The sequence below is a fragment of the Cebidichthys violaceus genome, unplaced genomic scaffold (genome assembly GCF_023349555.1).
Source record: "Cebidichthys violaceus isolate CVI_PGR_0920_01 unplaced genomic scaffold, fCebVio1.0.p SCAF_14, whole genome shotgun sequence".
NCBI lineage: Eukaryota > Metazoa > Chordata > Actinopteri > Perciformes > Stichaeidae > Cebidichthys > Cebidichthys violaceus.
Window position 1 is genome coordinate 15,214,284 of NW_027176307.1, and position 17,854 is coordinate 15,232,137.

At 39.4% G+C, this 17,854-nt stretch overlaps 2 protein-coding genes across 2 annotated transcripts in view; both read right to left on the reverse strand.

Annotated features, from left to right (window-relative positions):
• col12a1b (collagen, type XII, alpha 1b) overlaps positions 1–11,280 on the reverse strand; it is a 98,379-nt gene extending 87,099 nt beyond the window's left edge. Inside the window, exons 1-7 of the mRNA XM_068709099.1 lie at positions 10,992–11,280; positions 10,156–10,264; positions 6,124–6,240; positions 4,429–4,572; positions 2,695–2,754; positions 1,244–1,507; positions 342–506 (exon numbers count right to left, since the gene is read on the reverse strand). Coding sequence (XP_068565200.1) covers positions 342–506; positions 1,244–1,507; positions 2,695–2,754; positions 4,429–4,572; positions 6,124–6,240; positions 10,156–10,228 — 823 coding nt within the window. The 5' untranslated portion in view covers positions 10,229–10,264; positions 10,992–11,280. The remainder of the gene's footprint in view (positions 1–341; positions 507–1,243; positions 1,508–2,694; positions 2,755–4,428; positions 4,573–6,123; positions 6,241–10,155; positions 10,265–10,991) is intronic.
• A 2,449-nt stretch (positions 11,281–13,729) lies between these two features.
• Positions 13,730–17,647, reverse strand: cox7a2b (cytochrome c oxidase subunit 7A2b). The gene is made up of 4 exons (XM_068709104.1): positions 17,540–17,647; positions 17,108–17,197; positions 14,900–14,984; positions 13,730–13,975 (listed from the first exon to the last, which is right to left on the reverse strand). The coding sequence occupies exons 1-4, from the start codon at positions 17,555–17,557 to the stop codon at positions 13,917–13,919; spliced, it is 252 nt and encodes an 83-aa protein (XP_068565205.1). The 5' UTR covers positions 17,558–17,647; the 3' UTR covers positions 13,730–13,916.
• Between the last annotated feature and the right edge of the window lie 207 nt (positions 17,648–17,854).

Here is a 17,854-nt window from a genome sequence, read left to right on the forward strand (position 1 = left end):
CGCTCAACCTTTTAAGATAAATAGTAAGTTCTGCATGCAAGAGCATTTCTCATATTTCACTCAGCAATTATCTGTCTGATCTGTTATTATTATTGAACCGCCAGCCCTCCGTAACACCATGGCAACACCTCTGCTCCTGCATCCTTTGTGTGGAAAGTCTGGCAGCGAAGCCCGAGCGTAAACATTCATAAAACTTGCTATCACTCGCTTGTAATGTTAATGACGTAGGAATTTCTCCCCCGTAGCCGCTTTTGGTTACCAGTTAAAAAAAAAAAAAGCATTGAATACTGAATGGAAACTGTAAGATGTAGGAATGTAATGAACTTGTTCTGGCTACGTACCGAGCACAAAGATCTCCACCCCGCTGCTCCGGAGCTGCTTGGCGTAACTCTCCACTGGGTCCTCAGATTTGCCGTCCGTGACGATCACCAGCACTTTGGGGAAATCCCTCCTGGCCCCGGCCTCCTCGGTGAAGCCGCTCCTCAGAATGTAGTCGAGGGCGTCGCCTGCAGCGACGAGACAGGGTTCAGGTTTTAAATCATGATCGACGCAGTGCAGGTTCAACACTTCTTTTATCATGGTCGCTACATGATGAGGAGAACGTTAACACAAAACTGATGATGGTATTATTATTATTTGAAGATTTATAGTTGAAAAAAGGGGGGAAAATAACTCATTTATAAAAGCTGAACACATCAGTTTTGTCTCAATCTAACATGCCAATAAAATTGTGCCGCTGAAACTGAAATAGGTTGAATACACAGTCAGCAGCCTTCTTGATTCACCTTTAATCAGCCTTAGATTTGTATTCGTTGTGTATTCACTTCATCTTCTTTGTATATTTATTATCATTTATCTTTTGTTGTTTTAAAACACAGTCATGTCTGTGGAGTTTGTGATGAGTTGAGTAACATTTGGTTTGTTTGAGGTATTTACATGTACATTTATATTTTCCTATTGATTTTAAATGCTATTTATGTCCATTAATTAAAAAGTGAAATAAACACTGAGACGTTTTAAGATTTTGGTGTGCGACAAGACACCAAACTCATGTAGATATGATCAACAGGTATTTGTATTATTATTTAAGACATTGTAATTCATTAGGCATCAGGTTTTGAAACCTGCCAAATATGTTTAAAAAAATAATGGTATAAAGTATTTAAAGTATAGTAGTATAACAGACTATGGTAAACTGAGGTGAACATATTAGAGTGTGGACATTAAAGGACATAAACTGTACCTGTCTTGGTGTCTCCTCCTTTGTACGGCAGCGAGCCGATGGCGCGGAGCAGCTCGGGTCGGGTCAGGTGTTGTTTGAGGCTGAACTCTGTTCGCGGGTCGCTGCTGTACTGGACCACGCCCACCCGGGTTCTGTCCGCTCCGACCTGAAAGGCGCCGGCCACCGCTGAGATAAGGTTGCGGACGTATTTGAAGTTCGCCCTGCCGACGCTCCAGGAGCCGTCCACCAAGAACACCACGTCGGCGATGGCGCTGAAAGAGCATTCTGGGTAAAAAAAAAAGAAAAAGGTGAGGAGTGAGAGGGAGGGGCAATAAACAGACAGAAGAAGAAGAATGCATAATTAACTTTAAGGTACATATAATCTACTTTTTAAGTTTGCAATGTGGCAGAAGTTTCACTCGAGCAACAAACACTTTTTGATAACTTTAACATTTAATCTGAATTCTCAAACAGAGGAGGAGAAAGACGGTTTGTGTTTCTGATTGGCTCATGTTTGGTCAGTACATTTTAAGTCAGGCTTAAAGGCTCTATGGAGGACTACAATCGCATCAACTATTGGATTAATAGCCGTGAGATTTAGTCAGAGATTCATGGTCCCCAGAGGATGAAACTGGTGTTTACACAAAGCTATGTACGCCCAGCATCCACCATGTCAACCTCCCTAAAACCTGTGTGCAATACTACAACATAGCACTTCACTGGGGAAAAAAAGCTAAATAAAGTATTAGCATGTACTTTATGTGTGTAATTTGTATTTCATTTTCGAGTACTACCTTAAATTTGAGCATATATGTCACTTTTAGTTGCATAAACGTAACCAGATCTTGACAATAATGTAACTGCCGCACCAAAAGTAATCAGGGGTTTTGCTGAAGTACGGTTTTGGCATGTTGGATGAAAAACGTAGGACTCTACATCCTCGAGGTATGACTTTACTGGACTCTACTGCTGGAGGTGGAGGTACAGGACTCTCCTTACTTTCCTCTCGTCAACAGAAGTGAAGAAAAAAAATCAGCACGAGCTCGTCCTCGTCTGCAGAACTGCATCAGCAGCAGCGCTCTTGTAAATCAGCATCTGTAATGGTTTCCACTTCTCTCAGCACTTCAGGGCTGGACTCCGCTCAGCTCCTTCTCCCACAGCTCCCAGCAGCCGGCCCAACCTACCCGACCCCCGCACTGAGCATGTGCAGCTCCCTCCACACTGGCATAATTGGCCGGCAGGGGAACCAAAACCGATGACCGAATACTTCAGAGATTTATGAGGGGCCTAATTTTGATTATTGCTACACAATGGGGTGTTGTGTGCGTTTTTTAATGGACGCCGCCCAGCAGTTTGGGGAAGAAAGTTTGAGGACGGTGGAAAAGTGGAAAAGTGGAAAAGTGGAGCGGCACTTGACAAGTGAGTGAAACCCCCTCGTCAAATTAAGGTTTAAATGAAACAAAAGGACTTACTGACTGAATCTGAAGAGTCTGGTTTCCTGGAAGTTCCTCTTGTGCCGCCGCTTGACTCAACTGAAAGACAAAAACACAATCATGTAATTAATGTGAGATATGATTCAGATAATCTATCCTCAGCAATATGTTTTTTTTTCTTCGTTTATCCTCAGAAAACGTCTTTTTAATGTCATGTCACGGACACTTTTCTGCCAGCAACCGACGCTGGTTTTCGTCAACAGATGGCAGACGACTCCGACTGCACAAAAAACTCTTCTTTTCTTTCCATACACGAGATTTCAATTCCCTCATCGGAGGTTTTATTTTTTTCTCGAACAACATTTTGTCCGACAACAAAACGTGCAAAACAAGCTTCCAAATGGCAGAACTAAACACGTCAATGTCATTGTTTCCGACAGGGAAATCTCCCGAGCTCGGAGGGTTTTTCAGATCATCGGTGTTTGTTGCGGTGCCGAGCGGGCATCCCCACCAAACTCCTGCCATGACATACGCCACGTTTGTGTCTTTCAACCTGCAGCTGCTCTTTTCTTGTCCGATCTTACCCGTAGATTAAACACATTTAGTCCTCTTTGACTAAATCAGTGGTTCCCAAACCTTTTTTTTTTGCTTGAAATGATTTCAAAATGAAGCTACTTATGACCCTTCATCAAAGACCTTACAGTGGATTTGTATTGTAACCAGCTAAATTCAAGCAAAACAAGGAATTAAATATGATTTTGTGTAAGTTTTTTTTGAGCCATCATGGTCATCTTGAGACCCCTTGGGAGGTCTGGTTGCCTCCTGCATTCTCTCTAGTGTCCACCAGGGGGCGACTCCTCTGGTTGTATAGAAGTCTAGTCTAAAATGACTCTACTTCTCTCTTGATTTATTCCCTCAGTAAACATTGTAAACATGAGTTTATGGTCTCAATCTCTAGTTTACAGTCTTCTTCAATACAGCATGATGTTCATTTAGTACATTATGCTCCATTTAGAGTCAAACAGACCATAAAGCAGGGGATGAGTTAGGGGCGGGGCTACATGCTGATTGACAGGTCTCTATCAGAGTACGTCACTTCTATGCATTCCAAATAAGGTCACTTCCTTTTCATTGGTTGCAACAAAACAACATTTGTGACGGCCGTAATCCAAAATGGCGATGATGAAATCGCCAAACTCAATAATATATTTTTCAATTTATGATTAAAGTCGTGAAGCCAAAGACTTTTCCTACATTGTAGACACTAAAGCTCTCAAAGAATAACGAATAAATACAAATATTGTGGTTCATAAGTTCATTCTTGACCTTGGAGATATCAGTCGAGAACATATGGTCCATTTAGTAGCTGTTCTGGAGCTTTTGCATGATCTTCATCATCCGTCATGGAATAGAAGATATTCAAATGTCCTTTTTTTAACAAAGTACAATCCATTCTAGCAATAGAAAAAGACACCAGATGCTCAAGAAGAACAGCTACTGAATGGTGTTTCCTCGATTCAACTACATTTATTTGATAGCATCGTTATTATCCAGAGCTCTACCAAAAAAATAAAAATAACGAAAAACTAATTATTCAGAATGACAGAAGCACACTCTGGTCTACAATCCACCACTCTATAGATGTTTCAGTCGTCAGCTTGGTGACTTCCGGCCAAAAAATTACGAGCTGCAGACAAACTTTACGAAGCATTTGGTTGGAAGTCTGGTGATCTTTTTGTTTCCGAACACAGGCTGAAGGCCGCGGTGACTCACGTGTGAGCTGGCCGGAGACGGGCAGACTCTCCTCTGATCCAGCGTACGCAGATATCGTTACGGCATAATCCACATCTGGACTCAGGTCTGAGATGGAGGTCTTAGTCGCAGATGCAGGCAGAGTAAATTCTTTTGTTGGTTCTTCTACAAGAATGCAAAAAAAAAAAAAAGTCAGAGGGAAGCCATTAGGAAACTATTGCATTACTTCATTTCTCCAAAGAGTCAAAACAGGGCTTCAGAAAAACCTGATTCCGACTGTTGACCCGAGGACTGGAAGAGCCGTGTAAACAGTTTGATTCAATTTAATGAAATCTTTCCGCATTACTATGAATCAAAACACATTATTTTAACCCTTAGACACTCAAGTCTTCCATTAAATCAAACTTATCAAAAATGTCTTGGCATCACATAGACAACAGCTATATATATATATATATATATATGTATTGTTCGTTGATACTGGTTGAGATATTTCAGAGGCTTATTGCTCAGGTTTACAGGATTATCAGTGTGAAAAGATCCAATAAATGTCTACAAACTAAGTAGATTAAAACAACTTAAGCCTTCACTTGTACTAAACTACGACAATTAGAAATAATGACACTGAATTACTTTTGTGGATAAGACTATGTGTCTCTTAATGAACCCTTAAAATTATTTTATGTTATTGCCATAGGTATGTTATCTTGTAGGTATATTGTGGCTAAATGTAACTTAAAGTCTTCCAAAATTAGATTATTATTAAGCATTTTGATCAAGTGTTGAAATGTGGAACGTTGAAATGGCTCCAACGTTAGCAAGCTAACGGTAGTCCTGTCATTGATCTGTTAAATTAGCTAATTTCCATGAAAGTTACACCTGGAAGTTATTAAATGTAAAATATGCAACAGATTATTAGTTCCGTCAGTTAGCTAGTTAGCTAACAGGTTGTAGGCTAACAGGTTCAGCTGACAGTAATTGACTGTAAATATTAGAGCTAAGGGTAATTTTGTCACTTCAAGCCAGTTTAGTAACGTTTAATAATACGTAACAGCTGTTACTGGGTGTATATATTTAGTAGCAACTAAGCTCTATCTATGAAATGGTCTGTGAACTTGTGATGCATAAGTCTCCATTTAATAAACACTTAACGTTTAACTAGAACTTGCCTAAGCTTGAACTTAAAGTAAAAACTAGTGCAACCAGCTGGCTCTGTGAATGGGAACATTGGCATGTTGAAGGAGAAACCCTTTCCCAAACTGGTTCCACAAAGTGGAAGCACGCTATTGTTCTAAAAATATGATTGTTCATGGTAGCATTGAGATCATTTAGACGAAGTGTCAAACACCCCACACACACACACACACACACACACACACACACACTGAGTTAAGTGTTGAGGTAGCTGATGACTTCTGGCTGGTTTTTTTCCCAAACCATCTCAGCTGTTTAATGAACTCACATGGGTTTGACATCTACGTACACTCTTGAGCTAAACTAATGCTGACAATTTTTCCATGGCAGTGATAATGTTTTTCTTTTCTTTTTTCAATATCATTAGAGCTCCTGGAGCCAAACGTGTGTCTGCAGAAAATCTTCCGATAATTGCGGGGAGTGTTGAGTCTTGCCGGGCAGACCGATGTCGAAGGGAGTTTATGACACTTATAATGTTATGTGCTTGGCAGGACATAACTCGCAGGTTTAATGAGCACCCACCTGTGTCTGAGGTCACTTGTATTCTGTAGCCCTGTATCCTCGACTGTGGTTTGCTCCAGATCATTTGCACCGTGTTCTCATTTAAAATCTTAAACCTCAACTCTGTCGGAGGGTCGACTGTGAAGGGAAAAAGTAAACACAGTTAATCCTTGCAGCTTTAGGAGGTGGATGTATTGCAATGTGAGGTATAAAAGGATTTTCCCCAACAGTTAACACTTCCAGGGAGAAGTTTTGACAAGTTCACTGTTGGAACAAACAACACAAGACAAAGCAAACTACAGATGTTGGGGGGGGCCATTTTGGAGAGGAAAAATGACCTCCGTTTGAGCTTATGTGGCCAGCAGCCACAGTCGACAACTCAAGCAACTACACACTGAGACAACAAACACAACACAACAACAAGATTACCTTCCTACGGTTTAGAACAGTCAGGAAGGAAACACAAACAGGGCGGATGAAAAGCTGTGGGGAATTTAGACTGTGACCAGATCTACAGAGGCAAAGAAAGGCCAACGTCAACTTCAAGTTTTGAGCTTTCAAGATGTTTAGCCCTGACAAAGAACGTTTAAGTGTCCAATATCAATCAAATAAAACGGTTTCAAGACACTCAGACTGAACCGGCTATTTTCAGATACAAAAAAATTCAAGTTGAGTCAAAAAGTTTGATTATTATTGGATTTTGAACAAACGATTCAATGGAAAATTCACACTTCATCCAGTCGAGGAAGGAACAGCAATCATGCCTTAATGGAACCAATTACACATCTGTTGTGTTTGTTGTTTTACATCCAAGATGGACACGTGATTTTTTTTGACATAACTTCAAATTTTAAATAAAAAATGACCAGTTCTGAGATTTTTGAAAATATACGATTTAATGTTAATGCAGTTATTGAATGTAAGAATACAAGCTAACGTTAGTTCTGCAGCTAGCTAACAGTAGGTAACCGTTAAATTCAAGGTTTTGAAAGTTAAAAACTTGAAATAAATTCTTGTAAAATTCAAAGCACATCAATATGAATGTATTGAAATTTGAAAATTACATTGTTTTGGCCATTCTTTGCTTCCACACACATTATTTTAACAGACAACTGACACATTTTTGGTGTTTTGTTTCTGAAAAAAAAAACTTTTGTATATTCTGGAAATTACTAGCCACTTCATAAAATATTGTTAAAAAATGTTTCCCGCCAACAAACTACAACATGGACCGGCTGACATCCTGCAGACTGTCCATGGCCTCAATCCAACTCATGATGTTGAATTGACAAACAACAATAACACACACATCTGATGAAACTCTCCAGTATTGATTATACAATGGGTAAAGATCCGATCCATTGCAAACCTCATAAAAGAATACACAGCGCCGGTGAAGACTTGTGTACGTCTTTTTTCTGTTTACGTTTCCAAAAATCAGCACCAGAGGTTCTTAAATTACTTCAGCTCCAGACCTGGTTTTATTTTTTGAAACATACAATCACAGAATCTTTCCTCTCCTCTTTGCTCCAGTTCAAAACTCTCCACACTCCACCGAGGATCTGCTTTAATTTAAGAACCGCTGGTCTTTGTGACGTTAACCGACAAACAGGATCAAAGTGCACACAGATTAAACTTGTGACCACGGACATGGAGGACAGCATGCATCACGTGTACATGAAAAGTTGTTTACAACAACTTGGGGCAATGGACAAAAAGTTTCCATGTACACGAAAGACCACAGATTATTATTTGTATAATATTTTAAAATGATATTCTTCAGGTTGGGGTTGAGAACGAGGTCATAAATGAATAAAAAGGTGTTTTAATCAAAGGTCTAGCTTGCTATAATGCTTAAAATGAGCATAAAGGAGCTTAAAATGAATAGAAAATAACCCGATTAACTACAATTAAAGAAGTTGAAGTAGCTTCATGACAAGTTCAGCTGAACTATGTTGACGACACGGCTGCTTCTGAATCAGCTTTCAGAGGCCAAAATATCTGTTTTTCCAGCTAGAAAGGAGGAATCTGTCATGATTTACGGGGCTATGCATCATCAATACACTGCTCCCGAATTTATTTTCATTCCAACCAAGTGATTTGAACATGAGGCATTTCTTTTTACCATTCTCTGCTGATCACTTAATCATATAAAACGACACATTGCAAAATGAAAAAGTATCAGTTTATCTACACTTTGATAGTATAATAGTATTAATTAATAGCATATAACAGCAGGGACTTCTCTCTCAAAACTCTGCTTTCCTAAACGCTCGCTTGCTTAAGCTTAAACCTTGTCCAACCTGAAACAGGTGGAAGCCGTGAGTGTAATTCTTAATCTTGTCATGCTGGAGGAACGGTAATCCAACGGTAATCTGAGCTCCAGAGTTTGAGCTCATTTTATGAAACTCTGCAGCTGCACAGATTCTCTTGAAGCGATGCAATAAAACACACAATAAAAGCACTCGAAGACACAAAACATAAGCTGACAATAGTGTATCTAGCTAGAGTTGTAAAGGTTACGGTATTTCTTTTTCTAGACCGCCAACCAGTTGAACATGTTAGAGTGAAGAATATCATTGTGAAATATTGTCGTGAAGCCAAGACTCTGGGTCAGCTGACCCGGTCGAGGCTTAACCGGGGAGGGTGACAGGACGTCAAAACAAATGGAGGAACCACCAACCTGGTGAGTCAATTCAGGGGCCGCGGGCTGCTGCTTCTGTTTCCAAATAGGACAAAAAACTACCCAGAAAACCTCTCAAACCACACACACACACACACACACACTCGTAGAAACACACAGCATCCACACTCACCGGCTTTACTTGGACACACAGATTTCTGCTCTAAACTGCTTTTATTTTGTCATCGTTTTCCACCTGAAACGGGACACTTTTACAGCAGAGGCCTATTCTCTTTGTCTCTTCGAGGTGTTTTGAGCCTTTTAAACTCCGGCCTCAACACGTCAAAGTATTCCACGCGGTGGAATATATACGACCCCATTACTGGAGAGGCAGCGTGCCCCCCACCCCCCCTCCTCCCGTTGGGACATTAAAGAGGTCACGAGAGGTCAGAAACTCTCCTGGAAGGACAGAAAAGCAAAGATCCTCCTGATCCTCCTCCTGGTGGTTTGATGAGTTCTTACTGCACTTTTTTTTTTTCATTCTGAGAGAAAATCCAGAGACACACAGAGAGGAGCAGATTTTTCTCCTCTCTGCTAACCTCCAAAAACCTCTGGAAAATAATGTGAAACTCATATTTTTGTCTTTCCGTTCCATCAGGAGAAAAAGACGGAGGGAGGAAACTTGGCCAAGTGCCGTCTGGGTTTTGTTTTTTTAAACTGGAGAAACGGGTCTACAGCGATATACTGTAGATTCATAAGCAAGGGCCCCTCCTGGTGTAAGACAGCTCAAACTACATCTGTCTGAGAACGATGCCCCACGTAACCCCGACACCAAACATTCTCTCTGCTTTCTTGTTCTTTAGATACTTTGCTGTCTTTTAACACGGACAGATGTTCATTAATGACATAACAGAAGCACCAGACTGCTTGATTGTTTCTGCTTTAAGGGAGAAAAGTTAAAACAATTCAGCTTTTCTAGCAATATAACAGATTGTTCCTCATAGTTGTTGCCTTTTCACCATCTTGAAGCCATATTTGATTGTACTTTTAAGGCTTAGCTACATCACAGCTCTAGGGGAAGTTACACTAATGGCTAAAACCACACAAAAAAAGAAACGCTCATATCCATAAATTTAAAGCAGATATCTGTTGTTTTCTCTTCATGCAGAAATCTTGTGAATTCCTTAGGAACTGGAATTATTGGAGTGAGGGACAAAATCATCAATCAAGAAGGTTGAACTGAGGCTGAAAAGGCAAATCAAGTCACAAAACACACATTGGTCTTTCTCTGCGTGATTCTTTTTTATTCAGACTAAAATATGCAGCTGCACATTGGAGGCAGAAGGGAAGAAAAGGGGCAGAGGTGAGAGGAGTTTAAGTGGATCACAGAGAGGAGGAAGAGGAGGAGGAGGAAGAAGAGGAGGCTTTACCTTGACCCTGGGCCTGGGAGGACAGCAGCAGTGCCAGGAGGGCAGCCGCCAACAGAGACAGTCTGCTCTTCATCTTCAGCTCCTCTGGCTCAGCAGCACATGAATGAAGCTGCGAGACAGAATGGAGGAGGCGGTTAAAACATCAGCCCCGCAGCAGCCTCAGGGCTTCACGAGACCTTCAAGGACACCTGCCTCGTGCGAGTCTATTAGCATCTAAATCTGGTTGATTAAAACCCACTAAAATACGCAACTTTCAGAGCAGATTTACCACAACGCATATCTCCACGAGCCTTGGGCTCCTAAAACACTGCTTCACAGACAACCCCAAAAAATATTACATGACAGAATTTATATGTATTAACAAATAAAGTCAACTTAAGAGCTCTAAACTACTAATAAAGACGATTTAATACCATGGGAACGTGTTAGAATAAAGGCGCACAAAGGTAAATCTGTCTCTCTCTGTTAGATTCAGTTTCCTTCTTAAAGAAACTTAAATTCTGCTGCAATTACACCGCAAAGCATCTGCATTAGTGTCTAATATGTCTGCTGATGAGGTATACACACTCTAACGGAGAGAAAGTCTTCCCAAAGTTCAGAATTACCGAGAGTCAAATCCCGGTGTCGTGCGCAATTACGCACCGCGAAGCCAAGAAATAGTCCACGCGTTACTCAAACGATCCCAGATTGAAATTGGATGATAACTGGAATATTAAGAGATGCCAGAAGTCTGGAAGTAAGTTATCCTTTAAAAGTGCAGAAAATATACAGAATCTACCTGAAGTCAAATAATTCACCTGAGGGAAGAACACAATGAAAAAGCATGCAGAACTGACCTACGGAGTCGAATCTCTTTGGTTTTGTTTCAAGAAATCAAAATATAAAAAAGGTTAAAGTCTCTGTTGTAGACCCCCAACCCGAGACAAGGGAGCGTGAGGTGGTCCGGTGTGTTGAAGTCAAAGAGAGCTCCAGCGGAGTGTGTGTTTTTTTTGGTGTTTTTTTTGTGGTTCCCAGACGCGTCGGCGAGCCTCTTTCCAAGTGGGAAGACTCTCCACACGATCCGCTACTTAACAGGGGGGCTGCTCCCAGCTCTGCCTGCCTCCGCCGCGAGCTCTTACGACATCCCAAAAAATGATGTGTAACCTCTCCAAAAAAAAAAAAAAAAAAAGTGCTTGGAGACACACACACACGTGCGCGCGCGCAGGGACGAACACACACACTCGGAAACTTTTACATAGTTTTCTGCATTCCTTTGCGGTGATGGAGGCGCTTCTGTGCGTCTCAGCCACAAGGAGACAGCAGCGCAGATCTGGGGGGGGGGGCGACTTTTAGCCTCTTTTTCATTTCGTGAATCAATGGGAAAATATTACACAGTCTGGTAAAACATACTAAAACCCACAAGTCAGTCTTTCCCTCTTTTTTTGAATGAATCATTCCATTTTTTCAGGGACGGAACAGAAGTGTCTGGGGTCCTTTGGGCAACAGCTGCACAAACTTTCATTTATGATCATTTTTTAAAAAGTGGACAGCCAATCACAGGGCTGATAAATAGAGAACTCTTCGATTTAAGTCAAGGTGGCCAAATATATCTTCATCCAAAAACTGTAATAGAAGGTGAATCCCAAATGTTTTCTTTTTTCATTACGGTGCAATTTTTGTGTCCCTAAATTTGTAAAAAACCAACCCCCCCCCCCCCAAAAAAACGTAAAAATGTCTTGCAAGCTAAACCTTGTTAAGCTAGCAAGCCAGTTAGCTTTATTTAGACACAGTTGGTACAACATAACTTATGTTAATGTGAAACTAAGCAATTAGTTAGCTTAGTTTGGCCTTTGTGTGTCATCAAAAGTCACAAATAATGGTAAAATGACTTAAGAATTTGAAGTTAAATGTGTGTGATTCTGTCTCTGAGGCTTAAATTTTAATTAATTATTTCGCAGAATCTTAAAATGTGTGTAATGTGTTAGTGTTTCCACATTAATTGTTATAATCTCAGAACTGGTTATAGCACCAAATAACGGCTCCAAATCTCAAAAGTTTGTATGGAAATTTTTTGAACTCCAAAATGTGTTAAAGTGCATCAATATGACAAATTCATGAGTAGCAGCACCCCACAAATCTGTTATAAGACATCAAATACATTTGTAATACCACTATTTGGCTCTTTAAACAAAACCATAAAGTTTAAATTGTTAAATTATGACAAAGGCGCCCCCCGGTGGCTGAAGGACCCTCAGCAGACTCTAGCACTCGCTTCGTCTCTGCCTGGTTCTCAGCATCATCCAATCAGAGCCTTACAGCTGACACAGCAGATTGCTGAAATGTTTTTCTGTATTTTTATATTCACGCTTCAGCTGCTCTCTGCTGGCTGTGAAGCGTTAAGCGATGTGTTTTTCTGTATTTTTATATTCACGCTTCAGCTGCTCTCTGCTGGCTGTGAAGCGTTAAGCGATGTGTTGTCGGGTATTTTGGGTGTGGACCGATAGCAGAACAGGCCCGAGGCCGTCTGCACTCTGGAGTTAAATTAAAACAGACAGCAGGAACAAAGAAACAAAGACGTACATGAAAGGGAGATATCTGCACAATTAACCTTTTTAAATGTTCCAAGTTTCCTGTTGTTGTTTATGCCCAGAAGCAGCAAAAGTTAACATGGACAGGTTGAGTTGTTTTAGGGTATTAATCCACTAAAACACTCATGGAGCTCTAGTCTGAGACTCTCGGGTGATCTCTTTGTAAACGTCGCCCTCTAGTGGCAGAAAACTGAACGTTCAGGAAAAGTGAAGTTGTGCTTGTTTGTGTCCGCATGAAACATCTAGTGTGTGTGTGTGTGTGTGTGTGTGTGTGTGTAGCACTGAAGTGTATTCTGTGTAACAAGATGGAAAAATATTGTGGAATTTTTTAAGTTTTGAGATTTGTTTAAAAAGGGCAGCGCAGCCAAATTATATACAATAATAATAATAATTATTATTTATGTTTTTCTGCCTTAGTTCATCAGTACAGTATCTATACATAAGGGCCACAGTGAGGATCTTAACAACACTGAGGAGTCTCAGATGTGTTACTGGAGCCTAAATTGGGTGGACAAAATAGAAACACGTCAATACAACACAAACGAAAAAAATCACCAAAATATCTCCAAAACTGTTTCAACAAAACATTGTGACCTTGGAGAAGAGACGGTTTATTGCTGTTATTACTGCATTAGATTTAAATGTCTGTAAAATGTAAATTTTTGAGATATTTACTCTAAAAATAAGAGTCCTAAATGGTCAAACTATCAAGTCGTGCACATAGTTTTGGGTTTATTTACTTTACAAACACTGTACAGTTTACAATGGGACTATTTTTTAGGTGGAAAGTAGTTCCAGTGAAAACTGTTGGTGTCTTCTAATAAAATACAAAATATGAAAGTAATTTTTTAGAGCAATGAGAACCACAAACTAGATTTCTTTCCACCGCCGTTGAATTTAATAAGATTGTTTTTGCTTTAAATTTTGTATTAAATCATTAAAGTTGTACTTTCTGCTCCAAACTTTATTAAAACACGTGCGTAAACAAGAGAGACACATCTACACGATTGTGGTCATGAGAGGTAATTTTTATTATTATTGATCCTCAGGTCATCAGCAAGAAATAAATATTGATCCCATGAATGTGAAACAATATCCCATCATGACAGGAAACACACAGGCGGAGGGTTATCTGATCTTTTTTACAGAATATAGATATTAAAGGTTGAAATGTAAACGTCTGAGGAGGAGGAGTTAACCTTTCTTCTGAGGGAACGCCGCCTTCACCAGCTCGTACACAACGAACCCGACTCCTGCAAGAGAAGACGCTTTAACAACAACTAATCAACACAATCACTTCATCACATTTAAACTGTTTTACTTTAACAACAACTAATCAACACAATCACTTCATCACATTTAAACTGTTTTACTTTAACAACAACTAATCAACACAATCACTTCATCACATTTAAACTGTTTACTTTAACAACAACTAATCAACACAATCACTTCATCACATTTCAACTGTTTTACTTTAACAACAACTAATCAACACAATCACTTCATCACATTTAAATGATTTTACTTTAACAACAACTAATCAACACATGTTATAATGAAGGTAACAATTTTATTTAAATTTATTGCAAAAACATATTAGAGACGCAATCAGGATCTTGTAATTATTAAACTAATCCTCCAATTATTAACTTTATTATTGAATTAAACTTCTCTCCGTAATTTCATTGAATTAGTAAACAACTATTCTAACACTATTTTAAACGTGAGCTAAAGATTTTGGGGCATATTGTTGTGATTTTAAAGCCATTCACATGATTTATGAGAGATAACATGATGAAACAGCTGCATGTCCATGTGTACCAATATTAAAAATATATACAATTCAACTTCTAATTGACTCCATGTGTTTATTGATCCGGTATCTCCCGTCAAATGTCAAAATAAACACAAAAGTGTATTTTTTAAGAGCAAAATCTCACTAAAATATATTTGATGACTCATCTAGAACGCGGGGCCGATTACAAGAATTGATCCAATAAAATGTAGTAATTCAAGGCGACTATCTGACTATACTTACTGTGTGTAAAAAGGCTTTGTTTACATTTATAAATCAGAACTGAGGTGTAGCCATAACTACGTTGTTAAACACATGTAGATTACATGGAGGAATAACAGCACTCTGCAGGTAAACAGATGAGGATCAGTGTTCTCACCCAGGATGGTGAGCGCCATCGTGGTTCTGTACAGGACGGCATCTCCACTGCCTCCTTTCAGATGAATGGGCAGCCCGTTGTCCTCCTGAGGGTCACAAACACGGAGGAGGACTTAGAACTTAGAACCAGCAGCAACGAGGAACTCAATAAGTCAATAAAATAAATCAACGTGAGGACGAATGATGCGTCTGAGAAAGTGATTATCAACAAAGAGCATGAATACGTCAAATACTAAGGAACTTCTAAAAGACTTTAAATCTGTTTTGAGTCAAATTTGTGAACTACGGGTTTTTAGAACCACCAGAAATAAGAGGTTTTACTTTTATAAATATTAGCTCCAGGCTTTTCCTTTCGGGTGAAACAGTTATTTTTCTATGTTACGTATGAAAAATACATACTTTAAAGAAAGGTTGTATTTGTTTCAGCTGCAGTCAACAGGAGACTATTTAATGACACAGCATCTAGAAACACTTAATCTGATAATTTGATCATATTTGTGATACTGCCGGTATTTTTTACTGCTTTAGAAAGCAGTAATTAGAATATAAAATCATCTTTTTAAACACAACTAGACCTTTAGTTAGCGTGTACCCGTGGTCTGACATAGTATTGATTTCATGATTAAAAACAAAAAGAAGCGTCTGTGTTGTGTTCAGTGGCTCCATGCAGGCCGGATTCAATCATTATTGAAGTTATTAAAAACATCTTCCAGCCATGAAACCAGTCTGTTTAGTCTGCGACATCTAAAAGCGAAGTATTTTAAGAACACAAGCCTGAGCCGTGAAGCAGCATCAGAAGCTGTGATCTCATGTAACATCAAGTCATTCTCTAAACAATCATCACCGCAGGTCAAACAGACACATGCACCGTTAGTAGTCCACTCGTTAGCTCGTTCTCACACCACGACCACTTATCTTTGGAGCTTCATGAGAAGAACCACGGCTAAAGAAATGAAGACATGCAGCGTTCACTGTACAACCGAGAGGAACTGAACCAGGAAGTGAGCCGACCATCGTCAAAACATACAAGAAACAAGTCTCTACTGGACCTCGACTAAGAGGAAAAGTCACTACGTGTCTGCTTTCAAGGTTCTTAGTGAGCGTTTGTGTTTATTCTCTGTGGATGGACAACTCTGAAGTCCTAGATTTAGTAACATTTCTCATAACTCACATTCATAAATGGAGGCTACACACTATTTGGTGAATATCAAACTGAGTGGAGAAGAAGAAGAAGTCACTGCTGAATTGTCCATTTAGATCACAATCCCACGTGTGCAGTTCTGCAGACAGCAGGTAAATGATGATACAAAACCATATTTATTACAAAATATATATCAAGAACTGTGTGTGTTACTTAGTGATTTAGTTTCCCACACAAAACATATTGGGGGGAAAAACATAACTATGACCTTCAGGCTGTTGTCCAGCAGCGGTCCAGACCTTCGAACGTGTTCTCGTGATCTCACAGACGTCTGCTTTTAGCTCTTCTCGCCGGTGTGGTCGGAGGACATTTTGGATTTAAACATTCGTTTCATTATGGAGAAACATGCCATCATTTTAAAAACAGACAGCCGACAACTGTGAGATCACAAAAACACTGTTCAAGATGTCGCCTGATCCTGAATATCACGGTTAATAAACAGAGTAATATTTAATATTTAACTTACTAATTCTGTTACTTTTTTAATTAGACTACCGTTAACTTAGTATTAAAACTCTGACACTGTATCACAGCTATAACTACAGGAAATTAGAGTTTTTGAATTACAGAATTAAACTTTAATACGACACCTGTGAGTCAGAAAAACATTGTATTTATTACAGAAGTACATCTCCGCTCTTATTCTGAAAAGTTTACCAAAGTAAGAGTATGAGCATAATCAGGAAAATGTGCTTAAAACATTAAAAGTACTCAAAGCAAAACAAATGTCCCCTGTGAGTTTATTAATAATAATAATAATAATAATAATAATAATAATAATAATAATAATAATACTTATTATACCATTAGATTATTAATACCTGTGTACTAATGTAGAAGTAAGATTACTACCTAAAACCTCAAAAGTATAAGTACTTGAGTAAATGTACTTAGTTACTTTCCACCATTGCTCTTAGGTCACATGATAGGGGACGTTATATGGTAGATATACGTCTTATAGTGTAGTTAATGTGTATTTAAATCAGATTATTTGAGTTGTCTTTTTACCTGAAACATCTTCTGATTCTGCGGCACTTTGTTGTCGACCTGCCGGCGGACGGAGCTGGAGATGGTCCGCCGCGCCACCTGCTGGAGAGCCTGAGAACGACATGCAACACCAGCAAAGAAGTCACACACACAGGCGAGGACACACGGAAACCCGCTTTACACATATGTAATGTTAATCCAACATGTACATATACATACAACAAATCAAAAGGCGGGAGAAATGCTCGTAGAACTAGCACGGAAGCTAATGCTAACTCTTCCGGTGGCGTCTGAACGTTACCCGAATTTGACCCCTAGCTCAGTTTGTAGCTAGCTTTGCTTTAGCCGCACTTTGCTTTTCAACAATGATGTTCAGCTCGTGTATCCGCGTTATTACTTAACTTATATTTAAACTAGACAAACGTAAAAGTTTAAGAGGAGAATAACACTTACAAATATGCTTCTGTTCATCTTTACGGTCCGTCTGCAGTCGCCTCTCACACAAGGACACAAGAGAGCCGCTTCCGGTTTCTCCTTCTTCTCCTTCTTCTTCTTCGTCTTCTTCTTCTTCGCTAAGATTGACGGTAGACTGTATTTGTGCTGCGCGCTCTGCTGCCAACTACAGTCTTTAATACGAACTACACCCTTTATTCTTAAACTATTAACTTTAACTTACTACTCTTCCTTTGTTCTATTCTTACCTTTTACATGTTGTATTGTTCTTAGCATACCTGTTCCATTTGTTGTCTCTTTTTTGTATTCGTATAA

Coding starts and splice junctions, on each gene's coding strand:
- cox7a2b (XM_068709104.1), bottom strand. Junction 14,985..17,107: donor AGAATCAGAAGATGTTTCAG/GTAAAAAGACAA, acceptor TGTGACCCTCAG/GAGGACAACGGGCTGCCCAT. Junction 13,976..14,899: donor GATGGCGCTCACCATCCTGG/GTGAGAACACTG, acceptor CTTCTCTTGCAG/GAGTCGGGTTCGTTGTGTAC.